This window comes from Myotis davidii, unplaced genomic scaffold (genome assembly GCF_000327345.1).
Source record: "Myotis davidii unplaced genomic scaffold, ASM32734v1 scaffold104, whole genome shotgun sequence".
Lineage (NCBI taxonomy): Eukaryota > Metazoa > Chordata > Mammalia > Chiroptera > Vespertilionidae > Myotis > Myotis davidii.
In genome coordinates this window covers 1,831,776-1,859,147 of record NW_006296625.1, presented here as the reverse complement: position 1 = coordinate 1,859,147, position 27,372 = coordinate 1,831,776, and the positions used below count along the sequence as shown (strand labels likewise).

The 27,372-nt window shown below is 40.0% G+C and overlaps 1 protein-coding gene across 1 annotated transcript in view; it reads right to left on the bottom strand.

The window, feature by feature from the left end:
* CD109 (CD109 molecule) overlaps window positions 1–26,329 on the bottom strand; it is a 112,283-nt gene extending 85,954 nt beyond the window's left edge. Inside the window, 4 exon segments of the mRNA XM_015569385.1 lie at window positions 361–591; window positions 6,201–6,229; window positions 24,961–25,133; window positions 26,083–26,329. Of these exon segments, the coding sequence (XP_015424871.1) occupies window positions 361–591; window positions 6,201–6,229; window positions 24,961–25,133; window positions 26,083–26,171 (522 nt within the window). The 5' untranslated portion in view covers window positions 26,172–26,329.
* Between the last annotated feature and the right edge of the window lie 1,043 nt (window positions 26,330–27,372).

Sequence of the window (27,372 nt, the reverse complement as noted above, 5' to 3'; positions counted from 1 at the left end):
CACACACACACACACACACACAATATATACATATCTACCTATCTATATGTGTATGTGTGTATGTGTTTTTCTATTGTCTGTCTTCCCACTGAAATATAAGCTCAATGTGAATAGGAACCTAATCTGTTATGTTCACTGCCCTATCCCAGCACCTGGGACAGAAACTCAATAAATGGTTAACAAATGAATAAATCCATGAAGAAGCCAGGACTGGAACCCCAGCTCCCCTCCTAGAGAGAGTATCCCATGTTGGGAGGGAAGCTTGTCCATGGGGAATTCTAAGATAACGTGTATGAAACTTACAAGAGAGCGTCAGTAAGATGGCTCGAACTCCTCCCTTCATTTCTGTCTAGCACTTACCTTAATTAGAATGTTTACAGGGGCTTTGGAAGGTTTAAAATCTGCGCTGAGTGTAACAACACGAAACTTCACTTCTTGCTTTGGCTTGTACAGGATTTTGTCTGTTTGAGTGAAGACCGTCATTCTCTTGGCATCAAATGATAAGCGTGTGCTATTAGAGAATAAAAGCTCATCCTGTGCACGTCCAGTTACACGGAGCTCATAAATCCCATATGTACTGTACAGAGGTAACTAGGGGAAAAAGAGATCAGACATATCAAGGTCTCATTATTTTACATCAAAAATGTGTTTAATTATAAGTAGAATAAAAAACGCAAATACATAGTATTATCGAAAGTAACTGCAAGGTTTACCAGAAAAAGTAATTGCAACGTTGAAACATTTCCTCCTAGGCACCTAAGTTAAACAATTTGCTTTCCTTTTTTTAACATCCTGTACTTTGCTCTCCAATTAAATCACAGGGTTCCTGGAATGTGAGATACATCCCACAGCTCACTCTCAGCTGCCAGTCACCTTGTCATTTCCTATTCCAAGTGCAAATTTTCCCTCACTGACAGTCACTGTGGGGCAGAAAATCTAATATCCTTCAACATTCCTTCCCATGCCATCCCCCACTTGCAGGCACATTTGCACAAGATTTGGGTTTTGCTATCCTCTCTCAAGCTCCATTCTACACATTCTCTTCCTACACCTTGTGCAGTATGTGTCATAGTCCTTTTACTATTTCTAGTAACAGAAATCTCACCTTCCAGCATGAACAGACCAGAACAGTTTGCACATGCTGTGTCATTTAACCTCACAACAGCCCTTCAGGTGGGTGCTCTCACTAATACCATTTTCCACACAAGGAAACTGAGGCCTAGAAGAGTGGAGAAAGTCGTTCCAGGTCAGTAGCTGAGATTCCAAACCCAAGAGGAGCTATGCTGCTCTCAGAGCCTTTCATATAATAGTTTTAAAATATGTCCAAAAATCCTCTAATCTCCCCCCTCCCTTGGAAAGATAGAGCCTAGTTCCCCAGATTTAGTGGCTTGCTTCTCAAGAACAGAATGAGTCTGCATCAAAAAAATGATGGTTTTTGCCTGGTTCTCTCTTTGATGCCTTGCTCTGGCAGGAGGCAGACACCAGATGCTGAGGTCACTCAACACGCCCACATGCGATGGAACTGAGGCCTCCCCCCAACACCCACCCCCAACCTGCCAGCTGTGCAGAAGAGCCAGCCCTAGTGAAGCCATCAGATGATGGCAGCTCTGGGTGACATATTGACTGCATCTTCGTGAGAGCCCAAATCAGGACTGCCCTACTATGTGGTTCCCAGATTCCTAACCCACAGAAACTGTGAGAAGTAGTAAGAGTGTATTGTTGTATCACACCAAAGTTTTGGGATAATAGATTACACAACACAGATAATTAGTACACCTGACTTTTCCTTTTCAGATTAAAAATCCTGAAGTTCTAAAACTACATTCTGACTCCTTTTTGCAAATCAGTTTTACCCACAGAAAGCTCAGGGGAATTTTCCAGTAACAGCAGCCACCATATAGCTAGGAATATGGGTAAGAATATGAAGTTCAGGAAATATTTAAGGAGAAAATACTTGGAAATGCATTTAAAAAATAAGATAAATAAATGGATGGAGAGATAGGTAGATGGAGAAATATGTGATGAAGCAAATGTGATAAAATGTGAATGGCAGATTCTAATGGTGGGTATGTGAAATTCTTCAAGTTTTTTTGTACATTTAAATATTTCATAATAAAATATCAGTTAAAAGAATCAGTAATATCACCTTCAAATGACTTCTAGTGTTGATTTTTCTGCTTTTCTTCAATAAATAAGTATTTATTGAGCACCTTCTAGCTCCAGGATGTTCTAAGTGCTTGGGATACATCATGATGAACCAAAGATGTGTGCCCTGGTGGGGCTGAGTCTAGCCTAAAACCTGCATTCTTATATTCTGTTTTCTCAAGTGACATTTCAGTCCTCAGATTTTTTTAAACAGATTCCTTAATACTAGACTCAGGAAAATGCACATGCCAAGGAACCATTATATCATATGCTTATATACGGAAAAGATTTAGAAGTACTAAAAATTAGATACTTGATGAGATTTCTCTTTATAATTTGGACTAGTTTGATCATTTTTAGTGGCACAAAGGCTCCAGAACAGAAAGTAGATTAAAGACTTCTGTCAAATTAATGATGCAGAGGCCTGAAGCTAAAAAGGCCTATTAGCCACAGGAGGTCAAAGAATTAGAGAATTCAAATAAAGACGAATGTGTCCAAAACCATTTACTCTGTTCCCTCCTCCACCCTCCTTCAGGGAGCTGACACGGCCTCCGGAGGGGATGGTACTGACTGTCTTTCTGCTCCTTCCAGTTGCCCTTATTTTCTTTCTCAACTCTCCCCTGTTAGAAACCCCGCTGCCCCATATGAAACATTTAGGTTGTATGGGATCCTCCAAGCCAAGGCGCTGATCCCAGTGCTGGAAAGTCAGAGAAGACAACACGCACTTGGTGCATCAGTAGACCTTCCTAGGGTGTCTCTGTGGACCTGAGCATCATCACACAGCTTGGGGTGGCCGTGGGCTCCGGATGGCACAACAGGTCCTGAATGTAGGCACAGAACTTGGCCCTTCACTGTTAACAGTAGAGGGACATACTGAGAAGGAGACTGAAGAAGATATGCTGGGTTCTAAACACTTTTTATGAAAGTTTCTCTCTGTTCCGGATCTGGAACGGGTGTAATCTGCTTCCCACTGTGGAGAGAACCCCAGAGGTAATAAAGGCTCCTGAATCTCTGCTGATCAAATGCCTTCTGCCTTCTTAGGGCCACAGCTACTAAAAAGGGTTCCCAGAATTGGTAATAAAGAGCGTCTTTCACAAGAGGTTCCTCCATATCTCTTACACAAACGCCAATTATTTACCCTCAGAGATTTTGAACTCCTTCGTGTTGAGTTGAGGGCACAGGGCTGGAGAGAGATGCAGTTCCCACAACTGGGCACTGTCTGGCTGCAGGACAAGAGCCTGGAGTATACAGAATTGAGGGGCTTTGATCAACCAAATAGCAATCAGCACCTGAGCTGGGCGTGGTTGATTCTCAGTTATGCGAGGTCTGTTTTGTGTATATGTAAATATACCCTCTAAGTAAAAGATAGCTCTCTGCCCAGGGTACAAAAGGAAGGCACACTCAAAAAGGTCTTTGATGGACAATAAATGGATTTCTTATTCTAATCTGGGCTGTCTAAAGCCATCTTACCTTCTCTGAAAGATCAATTGTCTATGGAAATGAGACAGATAGTGTTTCTCCTACTTTAGTTCATTAGTAATAGCAGTTATTAAGGGCAATGGATATTTCAAATAATTTTCCAGATACAGTGAGAAAATTTTTTAAAGATGATAGTCTCTATCAAAAATGTATTCGTAATTTTACCTAACATAAACTTTAAAAACATTTCTAATTTTAAAAATCACTCCCTCATGTGATTTAACTTAACTTTACTAACAAAGAGAATAAGATAATAAAGAAATTTTTTCTAGCATATTTTGTACAAAAAATAATCTTTGTATTAAACATTAACTTTTTATTTACTCCTTATTAAAGGCTAACTGGAGTGTATTAAAAAGTAAAAACAATAAGTAACCAGATGTTAAAAACACATTTGTTTTAATGCATCCAAATATGAATAGGAATATATGAATAGGAATATATGAATATTTTACAGCAAAAAATTCATGAAGGCCTTAATTTAAAATAATATATTTACAAACATCAGAATGCAAGTACACTTTGAAAGTTGGGTCTATTTTATGCCCTAACTGGTTTGGCTCAGTGGATAGAGCGTCGGCCTGCGGACTGAAAGGTCCCAGGTTTGATCCCGGCCAAGGGCATGTACTTTGGTTGCGGGCACATCCCCAGTAGGAGGTGTGCAAGAGGCAGCTGATCGATGTCTCTCTCCCATCGATGTTTCTAACTCTCTATCCCTCTCCCTTCCTCTCTGTAAAAAATTAATAAAATATATTTTTTTTAAAAAAGGAAGTTGGGTCTATTTTAATTGAAAACTCATAAAAATGCAGAACCTTCTATTTTTGTCTAATTATCAAATTTTCCCGGACATTTTATGACTAAGTCTTTAAAATTGGTTTACTAAAAAGGGATAAATCCTAAATATAATTTCTAGTAATGCTTTCTATAAATATTGCTATAGCTGCATACAATAGAAATAGCATTATATTAAAGACACATATAGGATGTCAGGCTTAGTATTTCATATAGTCAAAACTTAAAAGAATAATAGTAGCCAAATTCCAGCTAATGAGAGCTCGGATGAGTGCAATTTATACTAGCATTATTGGAACAAGTCCAAGTGCCCTTATCCTGTCTAAATGCCTTCTCTTCTCAGCCTTTCTGCACTTCCGGTCAATGCCATTGCAGACTTCTTTGAGGAAACCAGAGAGTTATTGTGCTTTAAGCTGTGATTCCTGAACTTAAATCCCACTCCTTTCTGCTATAGGACAATTCTATTACACAAAATTTATTTCAGTCTTCTCACTGGAATGCCCTTTCAACAGTGTGACATACACAGGCTCTGGTGGCCAGCATCTAACGTTTTAGGTTTCATTAACACAGTCTAATGTTTTATTGTCACCAAGACTTTTGCCTGCTATATCCTCCTCCTCCCCTCCACTTTATTTAATAATAGAAAATGAGTATATTTCTTCATAAGGAAAACACAAGCATAAATAGCTAAGAAACATTATAGCTATGGAATATAAGTAACTTTTGTAAGACTGTTGGGGAGCACTAAATCCTCAAGGAGCCCTCCGAAATGAATGTGGTTTCTGAATGTGCTTGACAAGTAACCTTCAGGAGGTAATGGGGGAACCCAGCTCATCAAGTAATGCTGAGCCCACATAAGTATGTAATGTGTCAGGGTCAAAGTCATTAGTCATCTATTCTCAGAAAAGTATTCCAAAGCGTACCTCCTATTGGCTGTTGTGCTTTACTGCACATTAGTGTGAAGCTCCAAGACAAAACACAGTAATAATGATGATAGTCTCTATCAAAACTCTGGGAAGTAGGATTCGTTCACAAACAACATTTATTAATCAGATTCTATGACTCTCTCTACAAAATAACATCCCCTTTGCACTTCTGTGTCAAAGGTTGCAGCACTGTGACATCTGATTTCACCTCCAGGGTACCGGCACCATTATGAAACAAAGACAGTGTCTTATCCCCTTTTCCAGGGCGGGTCTAGGGTGAGGTGAGTGAGGTACTTGGCTCAGGTATAAAATTTAAGGGGGTACAAAAAAAGTCAGTAGTAAAGATAAATAACATGATTTTAAATAGTCTAACATATCCAAAATAATACAAATAATTCAATTATGAACAAAAATAAAATTTTAAACTAAGACAGGATCAGTATTACTGATGTTTCCTTTTGCCTCAAACTCCAATAGGTTCAGCATGACTCTGCCCTGTTCCAGGATGAGGAGACTAAGGGATGGAGCATTAATTACATATTTGAGACTGTAGGGTTCATTAAGGCAGAGTAGGACCAAACCAGCCCAGGTTCCTGTGCTATTAGTCTAGGCCAATTTCCTTCAGTGAAGTTCTCTATTTTACACGAAGAAAATCTCTGCTACAAGTTTGAAAGGCCTAATACCAATCTCCCTGAAGGAATATTATTCTTAAATAGTCTGATAGTCTGAAGGTGCAACTGAACTCAAGCCAACTTCACAAGGAATTTAACTGGATACAAAAACCAACAAAATATTAATGTATTTAGTTCACTGATGAAATGCACATTTCTGAAACAAAAAAAGTTAATGGATACTTACTGCTGGAAGAGTAAGTCTCTCGAAAGAGCCTAAAAGGAAAATGAGGGGAGGAAAAAGAGTCATAATTTGAATCTGATGATATAACACAGAACTCGCAAGACTCCCCTAAAATTCTTGATGTGGAAGGAATCATAAACTTATTTGGTCAAACCAACACAACGTTGTTAATGCCCAGAACACCTGAGAGATTATTACTTATCTTTGTGCCAAAGAATTAAGGAAAACTGGGCCAGACTTAACAGGCTATTACTACTGGGTGAACCTCCCCAAAAAATTAGTAAGTTTTACTTCCCTTTTCCATTATCATTTCTGTTGGCATGGTTGCTGCTGCTCCTGGTGCTGTTTTAATATACACATTTGAGCAACACTTCAGAGAATCTACAGAAGGAATCTGAGGTTTAGTTCTTATGTTCTCATCCCCTCGTGATAAAACAAGAAAAGGAAGGCATTAGTCATGTCAGTGGTGAGCTGGGACTCATAACTGGCCCCATTTAAGTGGTATGAATTTAGAGATGGTGACAGACCCTCAGTCCCTTCATTCACTTAAGAAATATTTATTAAGGGAACCACAACGAACAAGACAAACGTAGTCCCTCTCCTCCTGAAGGCCATATCTGTCTAGTCTAGCCCATGGGAACAGACGGGCAGGCAGCCCATACGGAACAAGGGTTAAGCAAGTGGCTTCTAGAATCTACCCTGAACCAGTCACATACTACCCCCGTCCCTGACCAAGTTATCTGAGTCTCCAGGGTCAGTTTTTTCATTTATAAAGTGAGGATGCTAACAATCATACCAATCTCATAACATGGTCTTAAGCAATAAGTATGTCTATGTCTGTGAAGTATATAGAACAATGCCTGGCACATAGGTAACACTTGATAAATATAAGCCATTATGGTGCCAGGAAGCTGGAAGAGTTACGCACTGGGAATGTCTGCGTGACTCTATAATAGTGGTCTTCAAATTTCTGTGATGGAGCATTCAATCAATAAACTATTTAGGCCCAGCTGGTGTGGTGCAGCAGTTGAGCATCAACCCAGGAACCAAGAGGTCACTGACTCAATTCCCAGTCAGGGCATGTGCCCAGGTTGCAGGATCAATCCTCAGTAGGGGACATGCAAGAGCAGCTGATCGATGATGTACCTCTCATTGATGTTCCTATCTCTCTATTCCTCTCCCTTCCTCTCTCTAAAAACCAATAAAAACATATTTAATAATAATAATAAAATAAGCTATTTAGTACACATTACCAATGTCAACTTAGATTTATAGTTTATCCATGCCTTTCTCAAACAAAATATTAAATATTAGAAAACCTTAATTTCTTAGTTTTGCTCAGTAAAATTATAGCAATAAAAGCACATGTTCTACCTACACCCTTATAAATAGGCTTACGCACTCCCTGATGTGTGCACACCCACGCTGAAAACCACTGCCTCAGTGAAAAACAAATATGCTTTCAGGAGCAGATAAGCAATTCAGCAAAATCATTATCCTACCTAGCACAGATCAGTTTATCCAATAACTGCCACCCTAGGAAGCAAAGAGCAGGAGTCTTAAGTAACAGGACCTTGGACTAAAAATGTTTTGAAAAGGTGAAGAAGGGGAAGCAATTAAACAAGGGCTGCAGTAGAGGTAGGGCAGGGAGCACATCAGAGGATCAAGAGAAACTGATGCCACAGTCTTGGGTTGAGAGGTAGGGCAGGGAGCACATCAGAGGATCAAGGGAAAGTGCCTAGAGAAACTGATGCCACAGTCTTGGGCTCTAGGATAAGGAGAAATTAGCCAGGTGAGGAAGGAGACGAGTGTTTCCAGGCAGAGCAGCAGGAAATGCAGGAGTCGAACATGAGCCTAGCAGAGCAAAGATCTGCGTGAGACAGGCAGGGAGAGGGTCCTACGGGTGAGGAACGGATCATGAGAGGCCTTTTAGACATGGTGAACCATCTCCAGGACTGTCCCAGGTTACACTGTTATCCTAGCACCTGGGGTTAGCATTTCTGCTGGACCTTTTTTTGTTTAGCCAAATATTGACATGAGATGGCTTTAATTTGCACAAGATTTAACTTTGAAATGTAATCATGCTTTGGAAATATTTCGACTTAAGGGAAGAAACTTCTACTCATTAGTTCTTATTTGTAATGAAATAGACACCTTTTTTTTTGAAATGACATAGTCTATACTAAACTGAAGCTCAGAAATAGGCCACCCTAAATATAGTCAGTTGATCTTTGACAAGCAGCAAAGGTAATACAATGGAGTAAAGATAGTCTCTTCGACAAATGATACTGAAACAACTGGACATCCACATGCAACAAAAATGAATCTAGACACAGCCCTTACAACCTTTACAAAATTTAACTCAAAATGGATCATAGACTTAAAGGTAAAATGCAATACTATAAAATTCCTAGCAGATACCATAAGGAAAAGGCCTACATGGCCTTGGGTATGATGATGCCTTTTTAGATACAACAGGAAAGACCTGATGTATGAAATAATTGATAAGCTAGACTTCGTTCCAATTAAAAACTTCTCTACAAAAAACAGTGTCAAGAGAATAAAAAGAAAAGCCTGACTGGGAGAAAATATTTGCAAAAGACACATTTGATAAAGGATTGCTAGCCAAAATATACAAAGTACTCTCAAAACTCAGCAAATTAAAAAAATATATTGATTAAAAAATAGATCAGCCCAGCTGGTGTAGCTCAGTGGTTGAGCATCAACCCATGAAGCTAGAAGTGACCCACTCAGTTCCCGGTCAGGGCACATGCCGGGTTGCTGGCTGGATCCCCAGTAGGGGACATGCAGGAGGCAGAGATCCATGTTTCTCTCTCATGGATGTTTCTATCTCTCTATCCTGCTTCCTTCCTCTAAGATCAATAAAGACATACTAAAAATATAAAACTAGACTTAAAAAAGAATAGGTCAAAGACCTGAACAGACACTTCACTACAGAAAATAAACGGATGGCAAATAAGCATAAGATGCTCCACATCACAAGGAAATGCAAGTTAAAACAAGACACCACTGTATACCCATTAAAAGAGACAAAGTCCAAAATACAACACCAAATGCTGACCAGGATGTGGAGCAATAGGAAGTCTCATTCATTGTTGGTGGGAATGCAAAATGGTACAGCCACTTTGGAAGACAGTTTGGTAGTTTCTTACAAAATGAAATTTACTCATATATATACTCCAGCAATCATGTTCCTTGGTAATTCACTCAAAGGAGTTGAAAATGTATGTGCACACAAAAATCTGCATACAGGTGTTTATAGAAGCTTTATTGATAATTACCAAAACTTATTTTTTAATTGATTTCAGAGACAGACAGAGAAAGCGAGAGAAACATCAATATGAGAGATCGGTTGCCTCCCACACACACCCCGACTGGGGATTGAATCCACAACCCAGACATGTGCCCTGATGATGCTCCAACCAACCCAGCCATACCAACCAGGGCAATAATTGCCAAAACTTAGAAGCAACCAAGTTGTCCTTCCGTAGGTGATTAGATAAATAAACTATGGTATAGCTAGACAATGGCTTATTATGCAACATTAAAAAGAAAAGATCTATTAAGCCATTACAAGAAAAGAAGGAAACTTAAATGCGTATTACTAAGTGAAAGAAGCCAATCTGAAAAGGCTACATACTATATAATTTCAACCCTATAAAATTGTGGAAAAGGCAAAGCTATAAAGACAATAAAAAGATCAGTGATGGCCAGGGGGGAGGCAGGGAGAGATGAACAGGCAGAGCACAGAGTACTTTTAGGGCAGTGAAAATACTTTGTATGATATTATAATGATGGGTAATTATACATTTGTCCAAACCCATAGGATGTACAACACCAAGAGTGAAACCTAAGGTAAACTATGGATTTTGTGTGATTATGATGTTATGATAAGTCAATATAGATTCATTTTTGTTTTTAAAAAACATATACCATTATGGTGAGTGATATTGATACTGGTGGGAGCTATACATGTGTAGGGGCAGGGGTAATATGGAAAATCTGCAAAAAATATATAAAATCATGAATATATGACTATATCTATATAATGATATATAACGGTAAGACAATTTGAGCATTCAAATAAATAATGGATTATAACCTACTGAAAAAAACAAGAGTCTGTGAGTTCGTGCGGCTATATAATTAAGTAAAAGACTAAATGAGGGAGAAGACAAAGTTCTTTTTTACCATAGAATTCCAACTAATAAATGTAGAAGGAATCATGGAATTAGAAAATGTCACAACTATCATGGTAAGAAATAGGTCAGCCAGTAATCACCAGTCTTGTGTGTACAAGGCTGAGTGAGACGCATGAGAATTAATAAACCATTGTTGTTTTAAGCCACTAAGTTTTGGAGTTGGTTCATTCACAGTAATAGCTAACTGGGACACTTTTGACATTGAAAAAGGTTAACTAGCAAACCTCTGAAGCTGCACACCGTCCAATACAGTAGCTTCTAGCCACAAGTGGCTATTAAGCAACTGAAATACACTTCATGTGTAAAATACAACCCATTGTTAAGACTTAAAACAAAAAAAAAGAATGTAAACTATCTCAGTAATTTTTATAGCGATAGCATGTTGAACTGATAATATTTATGAATTATTGGGTTAAATAAAATATATCATCAAAATTAATTTCATCTGTTTCTTTTTACTTTTTTAATGTGGTTACTAGAAAATGTTATATTATAAACTTTAGACAATTAAGTAAATAAATAAAAGAAAATGTTACATTACATAGGTGGTACCATTATACTCCTATTGAACAGTGCTGGTCTAGAGGATGGAAGAATGAAGATTTTGCTCAGAAGCAATAAAACAACCAACAGCTCTGACTGTGTGTAACATTTTTGATTTTGTGAATACAATAACAATATAGATACTGTTTAGAGTGCTCTACAGCTATTACATACATTAACTGGTTTAATCCACACCATGATCCTGTTAAGCATTATTATCCTTATTTTACAAATGAGAACCCTGAGTCACACAAACACTAAGTGACTTGCCCAGGGTCACACAGAAAAAATAAGGGACCAAGATTCTAACCCGGCAGCCTGGCTCTTGGGCCCTATCTCGAAACCACTACTCCGCTCTCAGTATGAAAACAGCAGTTGTACTTTCGTAGTTTAATTCTCTTATCTTTGACTATTGTAAAAGTTCCACAGCCTGGAGAGCCTGCTGGTGCATGCTGGTGTCACCCCGCTCTCTGTCACAGAGGTTCAAAATCTCAGTCATCTCGGATTCCTTTCTCCCCTCAACTTTATGTCTGTTGTCCCCAGAACCTAAGGTTTCTTCTTCCATAATGTTTCTCCCAAACCTTATAGTTCTATTAAGCACTGCAGCAGTGAAACTAATTTTAAAATAACTCATGCTATACCACAATTTCTGAAAAGGATATATGAAAACTAGAAAATTTCCCCATTCTTATATCGGTTCTTCACATTACACAGTTACGATACATTTGAAGTTAATTTCAAGATCTGAAAAATTCCCCTTCAAAGTAAAGTAAAACAATAACCACATCTAAGGCTGGGTTCCAACTCTGAGATGATGACTAAAGTGCAAGAGGTTTTGTAGGGAGTGCCTTAGGATGGGCACCTGGAGAACGGAAGAGACAGGAAGGGAAGGAGACAGGACTAGGGAGAGGAAGGGGAGAGAGCTGCAGGCTCAAGAGACGTCCACTAGTGGCGCTGAGAAGCAGCCATAGCCCTTGAGAGTTGTCCTGAGTTGGCTGGACCCCCACCCAAGGAGGGGTTGACCTCCACCCAGGGAGGGGTGTCCCTCTGGCAAGGGGGCCTTGTTTAGCTGATGTAATCCCCAGAGGGCGCTGGCCCTGAGAGCCTGTGGCAACACTCCCAGAGCTTGAGGCAATGAGTCCTTATCCCCGAAAGGGCTGTATCTGGGTGGTACAGCAAGGCATCCACCACAAAGTCCCAGACTGGAATAAAACCAAAAAAAATTAAACTGCAGCCCTAGACGGTTTGGCTCAGTGGATAGAGCATCGGCCTGCAGACTCAAGGGTCCTGGGTTCAATTCCGGTCAAGGACATGTACCTTGGTTGCGGGCACATCTCCAGTGGGGAGTGTGCAGGAGGCAGCTGATTGATGTTTCTCTCTCATCGATGTTTCTAACTCTCTATCTCTCTCCCTTCCTCTCTGTAACAAAAATCAATAAAATATATTTTTAAAAAATTAAACTGCAGTGAGCTGAGCGCCCCAGCAAACCTGCACCCTCAATTATTAAGAGTTACTTATTTTTCATTACTTTAGGACATATCATTGGGGTTGACTATTTTGTCAGCCTAGTGACCAGAGGAAACAATATGCTTCCTTTCTCTCAAGGCCTAACACACCGCCTACCTCCCACCACTGGCAAATTTACAAAGACTAAGTAGGAGGCAAGGAGGGGAGGGGTGGGATGTGGGAGGGGAGGGGAAGGGAGGAATAATTTCTGTTTATCTAAGTGACACCTGGCAAGGCGAAAGTAAAAAATAGCTATGGGTCTACAAACTAAATAAGTAATAGTTTGATTAATTGGACGGCGAGCATTTTAGCAATCAAAATCAGCTCCCTAGATTTGAAGTGCAGGAGACACCATTTCATAGAACTTTACTTTTTAATGCAGCTCTTAACAGAGTCAAACCTTTGATGGGTTTCATCATTATCAAGAAATTGGAACTACATGCCTGAGTCCCCCTGCTCTGACATGTGACCATGTCCATTCACAGACCCAGGAAAGACAGAGGCAGAAACAGAAGCTGCCCCCAAAAGCTAGAGCGTAGAGGCAGAGATGCCCACCCACCCCGGACTCTTGCTGGCTTCAGTGACTCAAGGATGAGGAGAGAGATCCCATTGAAGGCCCACGCACTGCTCTTACATGTCCTTATTAAAAGGTCAACTGGGAGTACTTGACATTTTTTTCGACTTGTTGTCTTCCCTCTAAATTTACAAACGCAGCTTGGAATCGCCTAGGCAATTATTAAGTCTTATTTGAAAGTCCTAGCATCCTAGCAATAACGTACACCACCAAAACATAAACGTGGGGGTGGTGCAGTGGGCGTGTAGACGAGGGATAGTCATCTCTTTCTCTGCTGTTGCTAGGTTGGGGATGAAATACACAGTATTTACAAGTTGTTGTGAAGTTTCCTCTCTCTTTTGGCAAGCATCCACTCAGACACGGGAAATCTGTAACAAAATCACTAAGCCGTGCACCGAGAAAATCACTGAGAAAAGATGCCCTCTGCCACATGCAGTCCTTCTTACCCTTACTGTGTAAAACTCGGGTCATTTTTGTGTATAACCAGAAAAAGTCCATCTAAACCTTCAGGAGCTTCCTCCTTCCCAGTGTCACCAAGCCACTCAAAAGAAACCTTGTCTTAAGGCTTCACGCTTGGCACAGCCTGAGAGCTGGCCTTTTGACTTACAAATAGAGTCAAAGCTATTTTTAAATTGTGTAATAAGCATACACAAAAACTAACCTTTCCTTAACTTTTTAAACACACTCTCTAACACCATATGCTGCCTCTTCTGACATCTGTGCTCACAAAATAGCTCTGTAGAGAAGCGCTGGAAGGAAGGAGTAGTGTGTAATTGGAAATCCACTAGGTCCAGAAATATCTTCTATGAAAAAAAAAAAGATTTTCTACTCTACGCCTGATTCAGTATTTACTGTTTAATTCTTTTTGGCAGCTCTCTGCTATTCAGTAATGTACCGTATAGTAATAAAATTGGGTATATTACTTTTAAGCTAAAAATTTTGACCACTTTTACCAAGTTATTACATATTCTCTCATTATTCAACAATTTCTTTGATAGTAATGGACAAAGTGAAAAATGGAGTTTTCCACCAAAATCCGTGGAGGATAAAACCTTAAAATATAATGTTTCTGCTTCACAATTTAATGTCACTTTAAGAGGTTAATAACTCATCAGTGAATACAAGCTATACAGAAAACGCAAGTATTTCAAGCAAAACGAACCAAAAATATCTCCTTTGGTCGCTTACATACTCTAATTTCTTTCTATCCTGCCTCCCTTGTTTACAAATACCTCAATAAATATGAGTTTCATAAATAACCTTTTGTCCCATTTAGACTGCTGAGTGTAAATTAGGTCAAACAAAAACCCACTAAAAGTAAAATAAATAAAAGGATACAGTATAAACTAGATGTTAGGTCCAGTACAACTAAAAAACCAAGAGTCGAGCAAGGCTGTGGGCTGCTAAATGCATAGGGTATTTATTACGACAGGGGCAGCAATCTATGGCCCCTGGGCCAAATCTAGCCATGACTGTTGTTTGTATATTTCATGAACTACTGATGATCTTGCATTTTTAAATAGCTGGAAAAAAATGAAAAGAACAATATTTTGTGACACACAGAAGTTATATGAACTCTGAATTCAAGTTCCATAGGTAAAGTTCCAATGGTCCACAGCACACTCATTTGCTGTGTGCTCTCCATGGCTGCCTTCACCACCCAGGGGAAGTTGACTAGCTGCCACAAGACCATAAGGCCACCAAAACCTGCAGCATTTACCCTCTGGCCCTTTACACCCTTATAGGAGGGTTCTCTTTTGAGGGAGATTCTTCCTTCCTCAGGGAACATAGAATAAGGTTGAAGGCCCACTCAAGTCAGACTCAAACAGCCATCAAGAGAGACCTGACCCATGCTCCAGGCTTGAGGGAGACGTCAGTGCTAATATCTAATACAGTGGGGCCCTGACTTACGAGTTTAGTTCGGTCCGTGACGGAGCTCGTAACTCAAATTACTCGTATGTCAAATCAAAAAGTGAACGAGTGAGACACGTGATGCTGGGCTGATGTTGTGGCGTTCACTGTGACGTTCGCTGCACCAACTAGCGGTGGGGTATCTGAAGCTGGCTCGTAACCCGAATTTTAGCTCGCAACTTAAAGCAAAAAATCGGCCAAGAGACGGCTTGTATCTCGAAAAACTCGTTAGTCGGGACACTCATAAGTCAAGGTCCCACTGTACTGGAAAACGTCAGATACAACACAGCTACATTCTCAATTGCTTCAATGTGCCAGGCACTATGATAACATTGTAGGGCAGTACATTAAAAAAGAAAAGAGAAATGGGTGAAGTTATTTTTAATAACACATTTTATTTAACCCAATATATCTCAAATCTAACCACTGAACATGTAATCAATATAAAAATTATTGAGTTTCGGTGAATTTTTGGTACTAAGTATTCAAAATCCAGTCTGTAGTTCACACACACAGCCCATCTCAATTTGTACGAGCCACATTTCCAGTGCTCAAAACCACATGTGGCTAGTGGTTGCTGTATTGGACAGTGCAGTTTTTTGTTGCTGTTTTCTACAGATTTTTTATTGATTTTTAGAGAGAGGAAGGGAGAGGGAGAGATTAACATCAATATGATATCATTCAGCTGCCTCCTGCACACCCCCTACCAGGGATGGAGCCCATAACCTGGGCATGTGCTCTGACTGAAAATCGAACCAGCAACCCTTCGGGTGCACAGGGATGAAGCCCAACCAACTGAGCTACACTGGTCATGGCTGGGCACTTTAAAGTCTCTCTTAAGTCTCACAGCAATGCTCTGAGGTAGGTACCATTGTTATTATTATTATAGAAATAAATAAACTGACTAAATGAGATGAAGTGACTTGCCCCAAGGCCTCATAGGTAGTAGCAGGTAGTGCTAAGGGTTCAATTCCAATGTGCCTCCAGGGCCCCCATTTTAATCCACTGTGTCCCCCAAACTGTACACGACAGACCCAGCTAATTCTTCTAAAATATTAGTCCAAACAAAATCTCATAATCTCCCCCTGTCCCTCCCCTGTAGCTTAGTGCAATCTGGTGTTAGTATTTGGATGCATCCACTCTTCCATCCTTTCCCTCTTATCTATGTTGTTATTACTTCTATCCCCTATGTAACCCTGTAGGCAATCATTTCTCCTCAACCCAATAGGCTCACTTGCAAGCTTCATACCACAGTCCCCATTCTCATGTCCATGGAAGACACAGGTAATCTGTCTATTCCAGTAAGCCCAGACTTGATCTTGAAACTGTCATCAGCACAGCACTCCAAGCAACCCCTACCATCAACTCAAGTTGCCACATGAAATGAAACCTATCTTTCTTCCCTAAGAGGAGCATAAGGACAAGAACTTCGTGTGATCACCAAACATTTATGCCACCCAGTATTGTGCCATATATAATTTGGGCCTAATAATGTTTAGAATTCTCAAAATAGTAAATGCCGTGTCTTAACTAACTATATTCTTGAGGAAATTTAACACATATTTCAGTGGAATTTAATTTATAATACTAAATCAATTCTGCCAGTTACATTTTCATAAATGTAAATTCTTAGCACTGCCCTACCAAAGGGAAGTTACAAGGTGTTCTTAAAAAAAAAAAAAAAACACCACAATCCTCCTCGTCATTTATTTCCAAGCTCTTTACCAGTCTGGTTTTCAGATTTTAATTCTTTGAGAACTAAAGACCCACAGACCTTCCCACTACCTCCCTCCACCAAATCTTTGATCAATTCCATCCCCGCCCTTGCAAGAAAAAGTCAAATCATGGAATTTTCCTAAGGGAAGTAAAAAATAGATGAGACAGAGCAAGACCAGGACCCAGTATAATTATTTCCTTCTCAAGTTCTGTCACTGCACATTTGGTGTGATGGTCATCTTAGCCCAGACCAAGATGATGATGAGTTACAAATCCACTTCCTTTTCACACTGACAGCAATGGAAGTATTAAATACCTCCCCACCCCAATCCTCAAGCTTCCAGTGAGGCAAATACTGAGGGGAAGCATAATTTGTCACCCAAAATATGCCTTTTGGTATAATGATTATTTTAAGCTGGTTATTTTTAAGAAACAAAAGATCCAGATAGAAACTTCAACCTTCCCCCTAACTGACTAAACAATTTAGACAGAGGAGCTGCTCCATGAAGGGAACTACAGTCACAGGTAACTAACTATACTTTATTATGAACTTGGTGTGACAGACAGGGAGGTAGCTGCAAGGCCCATTTGATCCTATTGTTAAAGATGGCTCAGCAAACATTTATTTACCAATCATTTTCTATCTCTTGTCAATGGCCCCTTTGCCCTATGAAGTCCTCCCACACTTCTCCTTAGCTCAAGATGGTATATAAGACTTAACTGCCTGATCTGTCTGCAGGTCTCATATTCTTATGGGACCCTCATATGTACATATGTAATAAATTTCCTATTTTCTCCTGTTAATCTGTCTCATGCCAATTTGATTACTAGTCCAGCCAGAAGAATTTAGAAAGGTAGGAAGGAAAATTATTTTTCCTCCCCCACACTGCCACTATAAACAGCCCCTTTCTCTTCTGTCCTCTGTGCTCCTTCGCCCACACCAATGCAAGTATCAACCTTTGCATTCCCATATCCCACAGTCCAACAGGGAGCCAGGTTAGGGCACCACCAGGAAATATCTCCAGTCTGTGCTTCTCTCTCCAATGGGACACTACATTTAACGTTTATTCCTGCTTCCAATAAAGAGATGGCCCATCTGTACAATGTAGAGGCGGATAGGTTAACTATGGCAAAGTTTTCCTAAAACATATTTCAACTTGATTCTTCATCTCAAGTTCATATCTCAAAATATTTCTTCCCTTTCTCACTCTCTTCTATTTCTTTCTTGATCAAAGAAAAAGTACATTTTTAAGGATAATCTACTCACCTGAGTTCCTGATCTAGATCTCACTATCTCTTACACATAAATTATCCACCCCTCACTTTTGCATCAACAAGTTTACCTCTCTACTATGCCTTTTTTAAAAATATATATTTTATTGATTTTTTACAAAGAGGAAGGGAGAGCGATAGAAAGTTAGAAACATTGATGAGCGAGGAACATCGACCAGCCGCCTCCTGCATACTCCCCACTGGGGATGTACCGGCAACCAAGGTACATGCCCTTGACCGGAATCGAACCTGAGACCCTTCAGTCTGCAGGCTGACACTCTATCCACTGAGCCAAAACTGTTAGGGCTCTACTATGCCTTTTAACAGACCTTTCTCCTTTCAATTGTCAAACTTCTGCAAAGAGTGATTTATACTTTCTGATTATATTTTCTCACCACCCATTTATTAGTTAAAACTCAGCCTTTCCTCCCAACACTTGACTTAAAACCAACGTCCTTTTCTTTGTCTTCCTCTTCTCTGGCCTCCTGGGACACTTGGCACTATTAAAACCTTTGTAACTCTTTCTCCCCTTGGTTTTTGAGACATCTTACCATCTTCAATCTATCCCTGTCCCTGGCTGCTCACTGTCTATCCATTTCATTGAGTTCCTTTCCTCTTCCCAAGCTTCTGTCATCAGTCTTGTTCTTTCCATAAGCACTGTCTCTCTTGTGCCTCCGATGCATTCCCACCGAGACTTCTAATATTGCCTGCTTCTATGAAACAATGCCTTAAACTCTCTCCCTAGCTACAACTTCAAAACTATCCGTTGGATGCTGCCTCCTGGATGTCTCCCCAAACTTACATCTAAAGCAGAATGTAAGTAACATCTTTTCAGAAAACACACACACAAAACTCTATCTCCTTCTCACAACTCCACTCCCAGCCATCGGCTCTTTCCTCTGACACACCCTTCCCTTTTCTAGTCTGGGAAATTACTGTTCCCACTAAATGCCAAAGGTGTCAGCAGAGGTGGAACATTTATGAACGGGCATTTGTATAGCTCTAATGTAAAAAGTAAAACAGTACCATGCACAGGGTACACGTAAGCAGCACTATTTACAAACCACACTGAATTTTTATACACACAAAAAATAAAAACTCTCCAGCCTTCTGCATTTTAAATATTATATGTTAACCTTCTAAAACCTCTGAACTTCCTCAGATGCCTTCCTTCCTTTTATTCCCCACCCCTCATTCATTCATGGTTCACATACAGCACGTAATAAATACTAAATTAATGGGGAGAGATGTCCTTGGGGAAAGAAGTAGTTTCAGCATTGCAAAGTCCTCTTAACAACATAAAGCAATGATTTTCAACCAGTGTGCCACAAGAATTTATAAAGCATATAAACCTGACTAGTCAGAGGCACTGACCTCTTTTCCCTTAGGCTGTCAAATAAAAAAATGACAACAGCCAATACAATAGCCGTCCAATATGAATGAGTCAAAGTTATACTTTTTTTGTCAGAGCGGCAAAAAATATATTTGTGTGTGTGCTGCAGAATTTTGGTAATTAGTTTATGTGTATCATGAGATTTTAAAAAAATAGGAAATCACTGACATGAAGAATCAAACAGTAACTCAGCCCAAATTCGTAGGATCTAATTTCTATTTCCACCAAAACCCTCAGTGAGTCACTGGTACAGTGACTCATTCCCTGTTAGAAGAGGAGCTGCAAATGTTTAACTTGGAGTTTGAAGAATCAGTATGTTCACTTTCAACTTCACCCAATCACTGATTCATAATCAAACCCACGTTTCTCTGCTGCTTAAAATTAACACCAATGTTTAGGTCTGGGGGGCTGCTTGAAAGGCAAATTGGGAAATCTGGGAGGGGCCTGCTCTCAGCTGCCTTGAATCATCATCCACTTGCAAAGGCATGCCTCACTCTCAGGCTTTCAGGTCAAGAACAGATACACAATGTTTATTGCCTTGGAGGACGTTAACCAGCTTTGTGTCAAACTAGCAATCTTATTTCTAATATTCCTTTTCGTGTTTCAAGTTGCCTATAAATAGCTCCTCCAAGTGTCCTTTTTTTCTTTCTTACTTTTTTTTTCTTTTTATCTCCCTTGATTTTACAATCTTCTCCCTACACTCTCAGGTTTCAGTCACGGTAGGATTCAGATTCTGCCTAGGTTTGCTTGATTTAGACTTTTACTTCACTTATTCAGTTTTCCTTTGCAATGAAATTCCATCTTACACACACATTCATGCAAGCTCCGGGCTATATTTCAAGGAGTTGAAAAAAAACAAACTTGTCTTCCTTTCAAAGTTTCTTTTTGAAACAATTTTATGTTCTACTTCATTAATTAATGAGTTGAATAAATTTTGCACATGTTTAAAAAAAAGAACAATTCTTTAGATACTAATGGACAACTGTTCTCATTTTAAGGTTTCTAAGAATCACTTGTGGCCACAAATTTATATTTTTAATAAGTACTTCTCGAACTTTGAGAAACACAGCCACAGAATTTAATGTTAGAAAGGTTCCCACCCCTGATGCAGAGCCATTAGTCCATAAAGAGCAACTCCCCCTTGAACTGAAATAAGAAACTTGCACAAAATTGCAGGTAAGCATTTTAAAACTCCTTAGTTAGCCTTATTTCCTTCCATATTATAAAAAAAAAATCAACGTTTGCAGATATATCCTCAGTTTTACACACAGTCCTCCAGATGTTAGGAAAGTTTCCTAGAGTATAATGGAAATAGCACTGGGCTGCCAATTTGGGGACCTGCAATCAGCTTCCACCCATGAGCGATTTCACCTTGGGCAAGTCACCCGACACCACACCTCAGCCTCCTCAGCCATAAATTAGGTGATTGGATTGCCTTATCTCTGAGGTCCCATCTAACTTGAAAATTTAACAGGAGAACTAGCACTGTGCTTGCGATTCTTTGGATTCAAATTATATTTCATTAGATCTAGGACTAAACTCCTACCAGCAAAATGAAAATGATTTCAGAGGAAGATGACTGATACAACACTGCATTGATATCGCAAAGTAAAGCAGACAAAAGCATGAAACAGCCCTGGCTGGTTTGGCTCAGTGGATGGAGCGTCGGCCTGCTGACTGGAAGGCCCCAGGTTCGATTCCAGTTAAGGGCATGTACCTTGGTTGCAGGCACATCCCCAGTGGGGGGTGTGCAGGAGGCAGCTGGTCGATGTTTCTCTCTCATCGATATTTCTAACTCTCTATCCCTCTCCCTTCCTCTCTGTAAAAAATCAATAAAATACATATTTTTTAAAAAAAAGCATGAAACAAATTTCATGCTTTTCCAGGCAGTAGAAAAACCTTCTGAAAAATTCAGAACCAACAGAACCAACTTCTAATTCAGGCTTTATCATTTACTATATTAAGTCAGGAAAATTAATTGCTCTCTCTTAGCCTCCGTGCAGTGACTTTTTCATAGGGCTATTGAAATGAAATATTGTGCAGAAAGTCCCTGGCACAATGGGGAACTCAAAAATTAACACATGAAATCTCTTCCCATTCTCTCCTAGTGATGTGCCTTTTCTGGAGTTCCCAGTTCAAGATCGTCGCAGTAGGCGATTAATAATTGCCTCGGACATAATTGTTGCAATTCTCTTCTAATAACAACAGCTACCATTTTTCTTAAATAATTCCTATGTGTTAAGTGCTTTAAAGATGTTAGCTCACTTAATCCTCACACCAACTTTAATTGTAAAAGACTGGAACTGCCATTCTTCAGATGATAAAACTGAAGCCTGTTGAGACCATGACTGCCCAATGCCACACAACCACTAACGAAGGGGCATTCATGTCGCCTGGCTTCAGAGCCCAAGCACACCAGGCAGCCCTGCCTATTTATACATTTCACACACAATAGCAAAGACACGTGAATGAAGAGCCCACGCTCTTTTAACAATCATTCTCACGTAACTACAAGTTTAGACTGAGTCCTCCTAGCAAAGCTGCCTGTGAAAACCTGTCCTGGGAGATCTGCCCACACACCATACTCATTAATCTACTCTCATAAAAACCATGGGACTGATATTGATCTATGAGTTATGAAATGTATGATCAGGAGCTTTGTTTCCACCAGAAAGCCATCCAAACTGAATTCGATGAATTTTTTTTTAAGTTTTCAGTTAATATCTCAATTTAAGAACTATTGATTTCCTGCCTTTACTGGATCAAGATGGAAAATAACATACCCCATAGTCAATGTGGAAAAGATAGAAACAATAAAGGACAAAGAAGAATTTTTAATTCTTAAAAAATAGAAGGTAAACACCCCATTAACTCTCCAAGATTTTGGGGCAAAAAGAAAAAGCAAGTTATTAAAGGATACGGACACACTCAGAGAATACACCTCACCCCAAGACATCAATGAGAAGATGGAAGAAGTCTTGGCACCACAAATAAATAGTGCCTCCAGACCAGAAGGCACTCGCCAGGAGATGTCCTATTCTTTTATACAATAGAAGAGTTAAATCATGTGCCTAGTTCTATTCATTACAGAGATGATAATGATGAGATTGGCAATATAAGGTGAGATGAGGTTGGTGGTGGTGATAACGACAAGTACACCTGAATGTCTGAATATCGCCACTAAAGAGGCATTAATACATCTTTAGAGAACTGATTAGTAGAAACACTTTTTCCAACAGGCTTGGTTGCTCAAAAAAAACAACCCATAATTGATCCCCAATAAATGTAGAATGCATTAAAAATGAAGCAATGAACTGTAAGTAATCAACGCTGCTAGCCCCAAGGATAAAAATGCAAGCAAAATTTTCCCCGTGTTGCCCAAAAAATAAGTAAACTCTTCCTTGAGGACAAGCCATGATTTTTTGCCCTTATTCTACAATAGGAATCCTTCAGCTATTACTTTTTCTGACACAAATTAAGCAAGAAATGCATTCAGGTTATGGTGAAACACTGCCCTGCTCCAGGAATTTCTAAGACTAGGACCGCTAGAAACAGCCGCTCAGAAACAGTTCCCACCCTTACCCAGCTCTGCTAGAAGATGAATCTTTATTAAAATCAACCTTTTCTTGGAAGGCCTAAGAAAGTGATGAAATAATCAGACCTAAAATGTATTTATTTGTGTTTATGTAGTTAAGGATAAAAATGAATCCTAGGAAGATCCAGACCCCATTAGTTTAGAAGTCCTCTTTTATCTACGTGTAGTTACAACTGGAGAAGTCAGATAAAGCAAAGGATGTGAATACAAGAAGGGAGAAATGTCTTGATCCTTAACTCCTCACATTCCAGGAAGCATCTGCTCCGAGAACAATGACTCGAAGCCTCTGATAACAGAATAACATTCTCCTGTCAAAGAGGGACCACACTCCCAGCGATGGTGTTTCCAATGAAACTGTGTATTAACAGTCAAAAACAGCCCCTGAAAGAGCAAATTTTCTCTTTTTCAAAAACTCATTCGGCAACTAGGGTAGCTGTTAATAAATAATAATAAATGTGGAATTACCTTAAATATTGTCTACTGTGACTTAGTATTTCAATATTTTCTTTAGCCATTATTATAAAACAAGGATTCATTCACTTTTAGAAATAATGGTTCAATAATGAAAATAGAGGTCTGCCTCCATGTAAGAAAGAAATGATGCTTTCTGCATCTTCTTCAGTATTATGACATTATATATTACTTATAATATTAACAGCTGGTGTTTACTGAGTGCCTAACAGGTGCTAGATACTGATTTTAACTTGATACATGCCCTGAGAATTAAATTTCATTATCCCCATGTTACAAACAAGGAAATTAAAGCTCAGAACAGTTAAGTAACCTGCCCAAGATCACACAACTAGTGCTAAGGCTCAAACTCGGAACTTAAGCTCTAATCGACATTTCCAGGGAAACAAGACTTCCCTTTTTTCCTGATATTCTCCTATGAAAGACAAAGTGGCCTAGTCCCTGCACACATTACCTCTTCCTGACTCCCATCCCAAACATACACCTAGTCAATCAACTTCCAGTGGAGAAAGAACCACAAATATAGGTCAACTTTGATTTTATCTCATTTCCTAATGCTGTTAATTCCTCTATGCTGGTAGAGGATAAATATTTATACAATGAATTATGGTAGAATCCTATCCATCCTTCATTATGTGCCCTACATAATTTTTTTAAATATAACTCTTAACATTTATAAGCATTTGTGCCTCAATTTCTGGCCACTGACTAAATCTAAACAGCTTCTGGTTAACAGCGTTTATATTTGGGTGGTAGGATGATGGGTGATTTTGGCTTATTGCCTTTACTTCCAGTGTTTATCGGGTTGTAAGTACTGACCATATATTACTCTTTCAATTAGAAAAATATACAATAAATGCTATTTTGATGAAAAAAATATTTAAGTATTTACTCCCTAAAAAAAAATTATTTTTCCCTTACTAATGAAAAAGAAGACATTCATTGACCCAATTTAATTCTGGGCCAGGTAAGAACATAAACTTGAAACAAGAGATGTAGGTTCTTTTATAAATGGCTCCCACTTTTACATTATCTTTTTTGTTACTTTAAAAATTAAGAAATATTTCATAAAACTGGATTTTAGCTCTTGTGTTGCTCTTCAAAGTTGCTCTTCCCAGAGGCCTATTTAGTAAAGTACTCTACACACACTAAATATGGGTTAGTGTCAGACTGTTAACTATATCCATTCTTCTTCAGGGCACACATGTGCCTACATTCCCCAGTCTCCTTTGTAAATGTAGCCATTGAAAGAGGAGCAGAAGCTATATGAGCCAATTCTAGATCTAGCCCATAAAAACCTCCCCACATGAGAAAATCCATGTGCTTTCCCTGCAGACTTGGAAGCTACTTGTTAATGATGATGGAGCCACAAGATGGAAGGAATCTGGGTCTCTGAATGGCCACTTGGAAGAACACCCAAAAACACCATTTTGGAATTTGTGAAGTAACAATTAAAAATATATTACGTGAGCCATTCCAAATTTGAGGTTTCACAGGGCTTTATTAACATATTCCAATTACCACAGAAGAAGGGTAAAACTCGATGCTTTTTCTCTTACCTTTTTCAAAGACTCCTTCTGCTCCTGCAATAAAGGCGGTGCGGTTTCCTGTCAACTTGACCACCTGTGCCTTCACAGTGACCGGTGAGGGGCTGTGCTCCAGGAGATGCACCCCAATAGTAACATTTCCTCCAGGCCTGACGGTTCCTGGAGCTGTCACCAGAAACTTGGGTCTAAAGAATTCCCAACAAGGAAAAATACAAAGTTTTTTATCCTCCCCTCACCATTCTTTTGTGATCCTCAAATTTTATAGACAGTGAGACAGACCCCCTATATTGTGCCAAATGCAATTGTTCCAATTAATACTGCCCTGCTGCTCCATTTAGCAGCTACACTGAAATGCCATTGAAACAATAACTCCCAAAAATTAATTTTAATGCAATAATTCACGTACCACTAGAGTAGAACCTGTGTTATTACTTCCGAACTACAAACAGCACAGGATGAGCCTCCATGTAGATGGCTTACACTGGGGGCGTGCAGAAGTTATTGGCAATGTGCAAGCCTCTAAACTTCTATTTTACAGATGACCTCATCCCAGTGTGACTTTTTTTTTCTTGGCTTAAACACACACACACACACACACACACACACACAAGTACATACACACAGATTTTGCCTGTTTCTTATTCTAACATTTATGTTTGGGCATTTGCCCAAGAAAAGATCATCTAACCAATACTACTGACTGAAATATACCATCAGACATTAAACTATCAGTGGTAAAATTTCCAGGTGTAGCCGAGCATAAACAGCACTTTCTCTGCCTCAGCTAGGGGTGAGGGCTCAACTACAAAAACCTTGAGGAGTGGGGCACTTTCCAGTACTTGGGTGCCTCCGTAGTTACCTTTCGACAGCGTCTGCACCTGAACCACACATCAGCCACCCAAGACACACTTTGCCCATGCCAGAGGTTGAGAAAAACTAGCACCATTTGTCTTCGAGAGAAGAAGGCAGGCACATTATTTGGGAGCAAACAGCTGAGAAAATGCAGAGGCAACGTGGACTAAAAAGGACTCTCTTTAGAAAGTAGTTATGGCCAGGGAAACGCTTCAACAACTTTAAGAGTGAAGAAAATAACTCTCTCATGGAAAACCAAGCTGAAGGGACACATGGTAAAACCGCCAGGCCAGTGCCTGGCTGAGGGCTGCCGCCGCGGGGCACCACACGCAGACGAGGTGGGCGGCGGTCAGGAGCTGTGGGCCCCGCATCTCTGCAGCGTCTGCCCGGACAGCCCTGGGCTCCTGGGGAAATTCGCGGGCACTGCGGGGTGTGGCTTCCACCTCCTCCCTGGTGTCTGCCCCCCTGCCTCGAGTTGAACAGTCTGAAATGGGCGCGCCTGGAAGCGGAGTGAGAGATCTAAATTGAGACCGGGCTTGGTGGCTCCACCCCTCCCACCCGCACCACAATGGCGCTTCTCGCCGCTCTGGCAAACACCGCAAATCCAGGAGGGTCAGAAAGCGGACTCTAAATGAGGTCAGCCCAACCTGGGCCCAGCATCCCCGCTCCCCACGGAGCGCACCGGGCGCCCACTCCCCCAGCCCTCCGGGTTCCCCTGGCAGTTTACTCTAGCGCTCTACCAACGCTGCCAGGAGTGAGTAAACAGGCCCATCCTTGTGAGGAGAAATTCACAGCAGCTATGTGAAATGGAAAAAAATTAATCATTGTCCTCAGACTATGAGTCAGAATTTTAGAGAAATGACAAACACACAAACACACCAAACAGGGGTGTATTTCCTGGGTAGTTGTTTCATGTATATGAACGTGCACCAGAGAAAACTTTATTACCTTAAAACAAAAATCGAGGCGTATATATATATATATATATGCCTCACCAGGAAAATGTGGTTTCTCAGCTTATAAAAGAAGAATCCTGGCACATGCAAGAATTAGGTGTTGCTACTTGGAACTCTGAGAAACAACTGGGGAGATGCTTTATACTTTGGGCTGTGTCTAAACACACGTGCCAGAGGCAAGTATTCATTAGAACTGTAAAGCTTGCAGCAATTTGTATTTAACTAGGACTGGGGTAGCTCTCCTGTGCAAAAGAAGGCTAATGGCCCCCGTGCCCAAGGTTACTGATCTCCAGTTCCTCGCTGTCCTGGCTTGTCAGCAGCTCCTTCCCCAGCAATTTGGCACTGCCACCATCTTCAGATGAGTCAGGATTCACCATGACTACACCATAAAGGCAAGGAACTGCCAGAAACTGTTCAAAAGCAGGCACATTCAGTCCCGGACAACTTAAAGTTTCTAATTCATGGAGAAAAGTTTTAGATAGTGACTTTTTAATATGGGGCAAAATGCAAAAGGAAAAGAGGCAGCAAACGGATGTCTCATGACAAACTATGTGCTAAAAGGGGGAAAGTAGCACCTAGACACACTGTGGTTTTTGAAATCCAGGAACTTAACTTT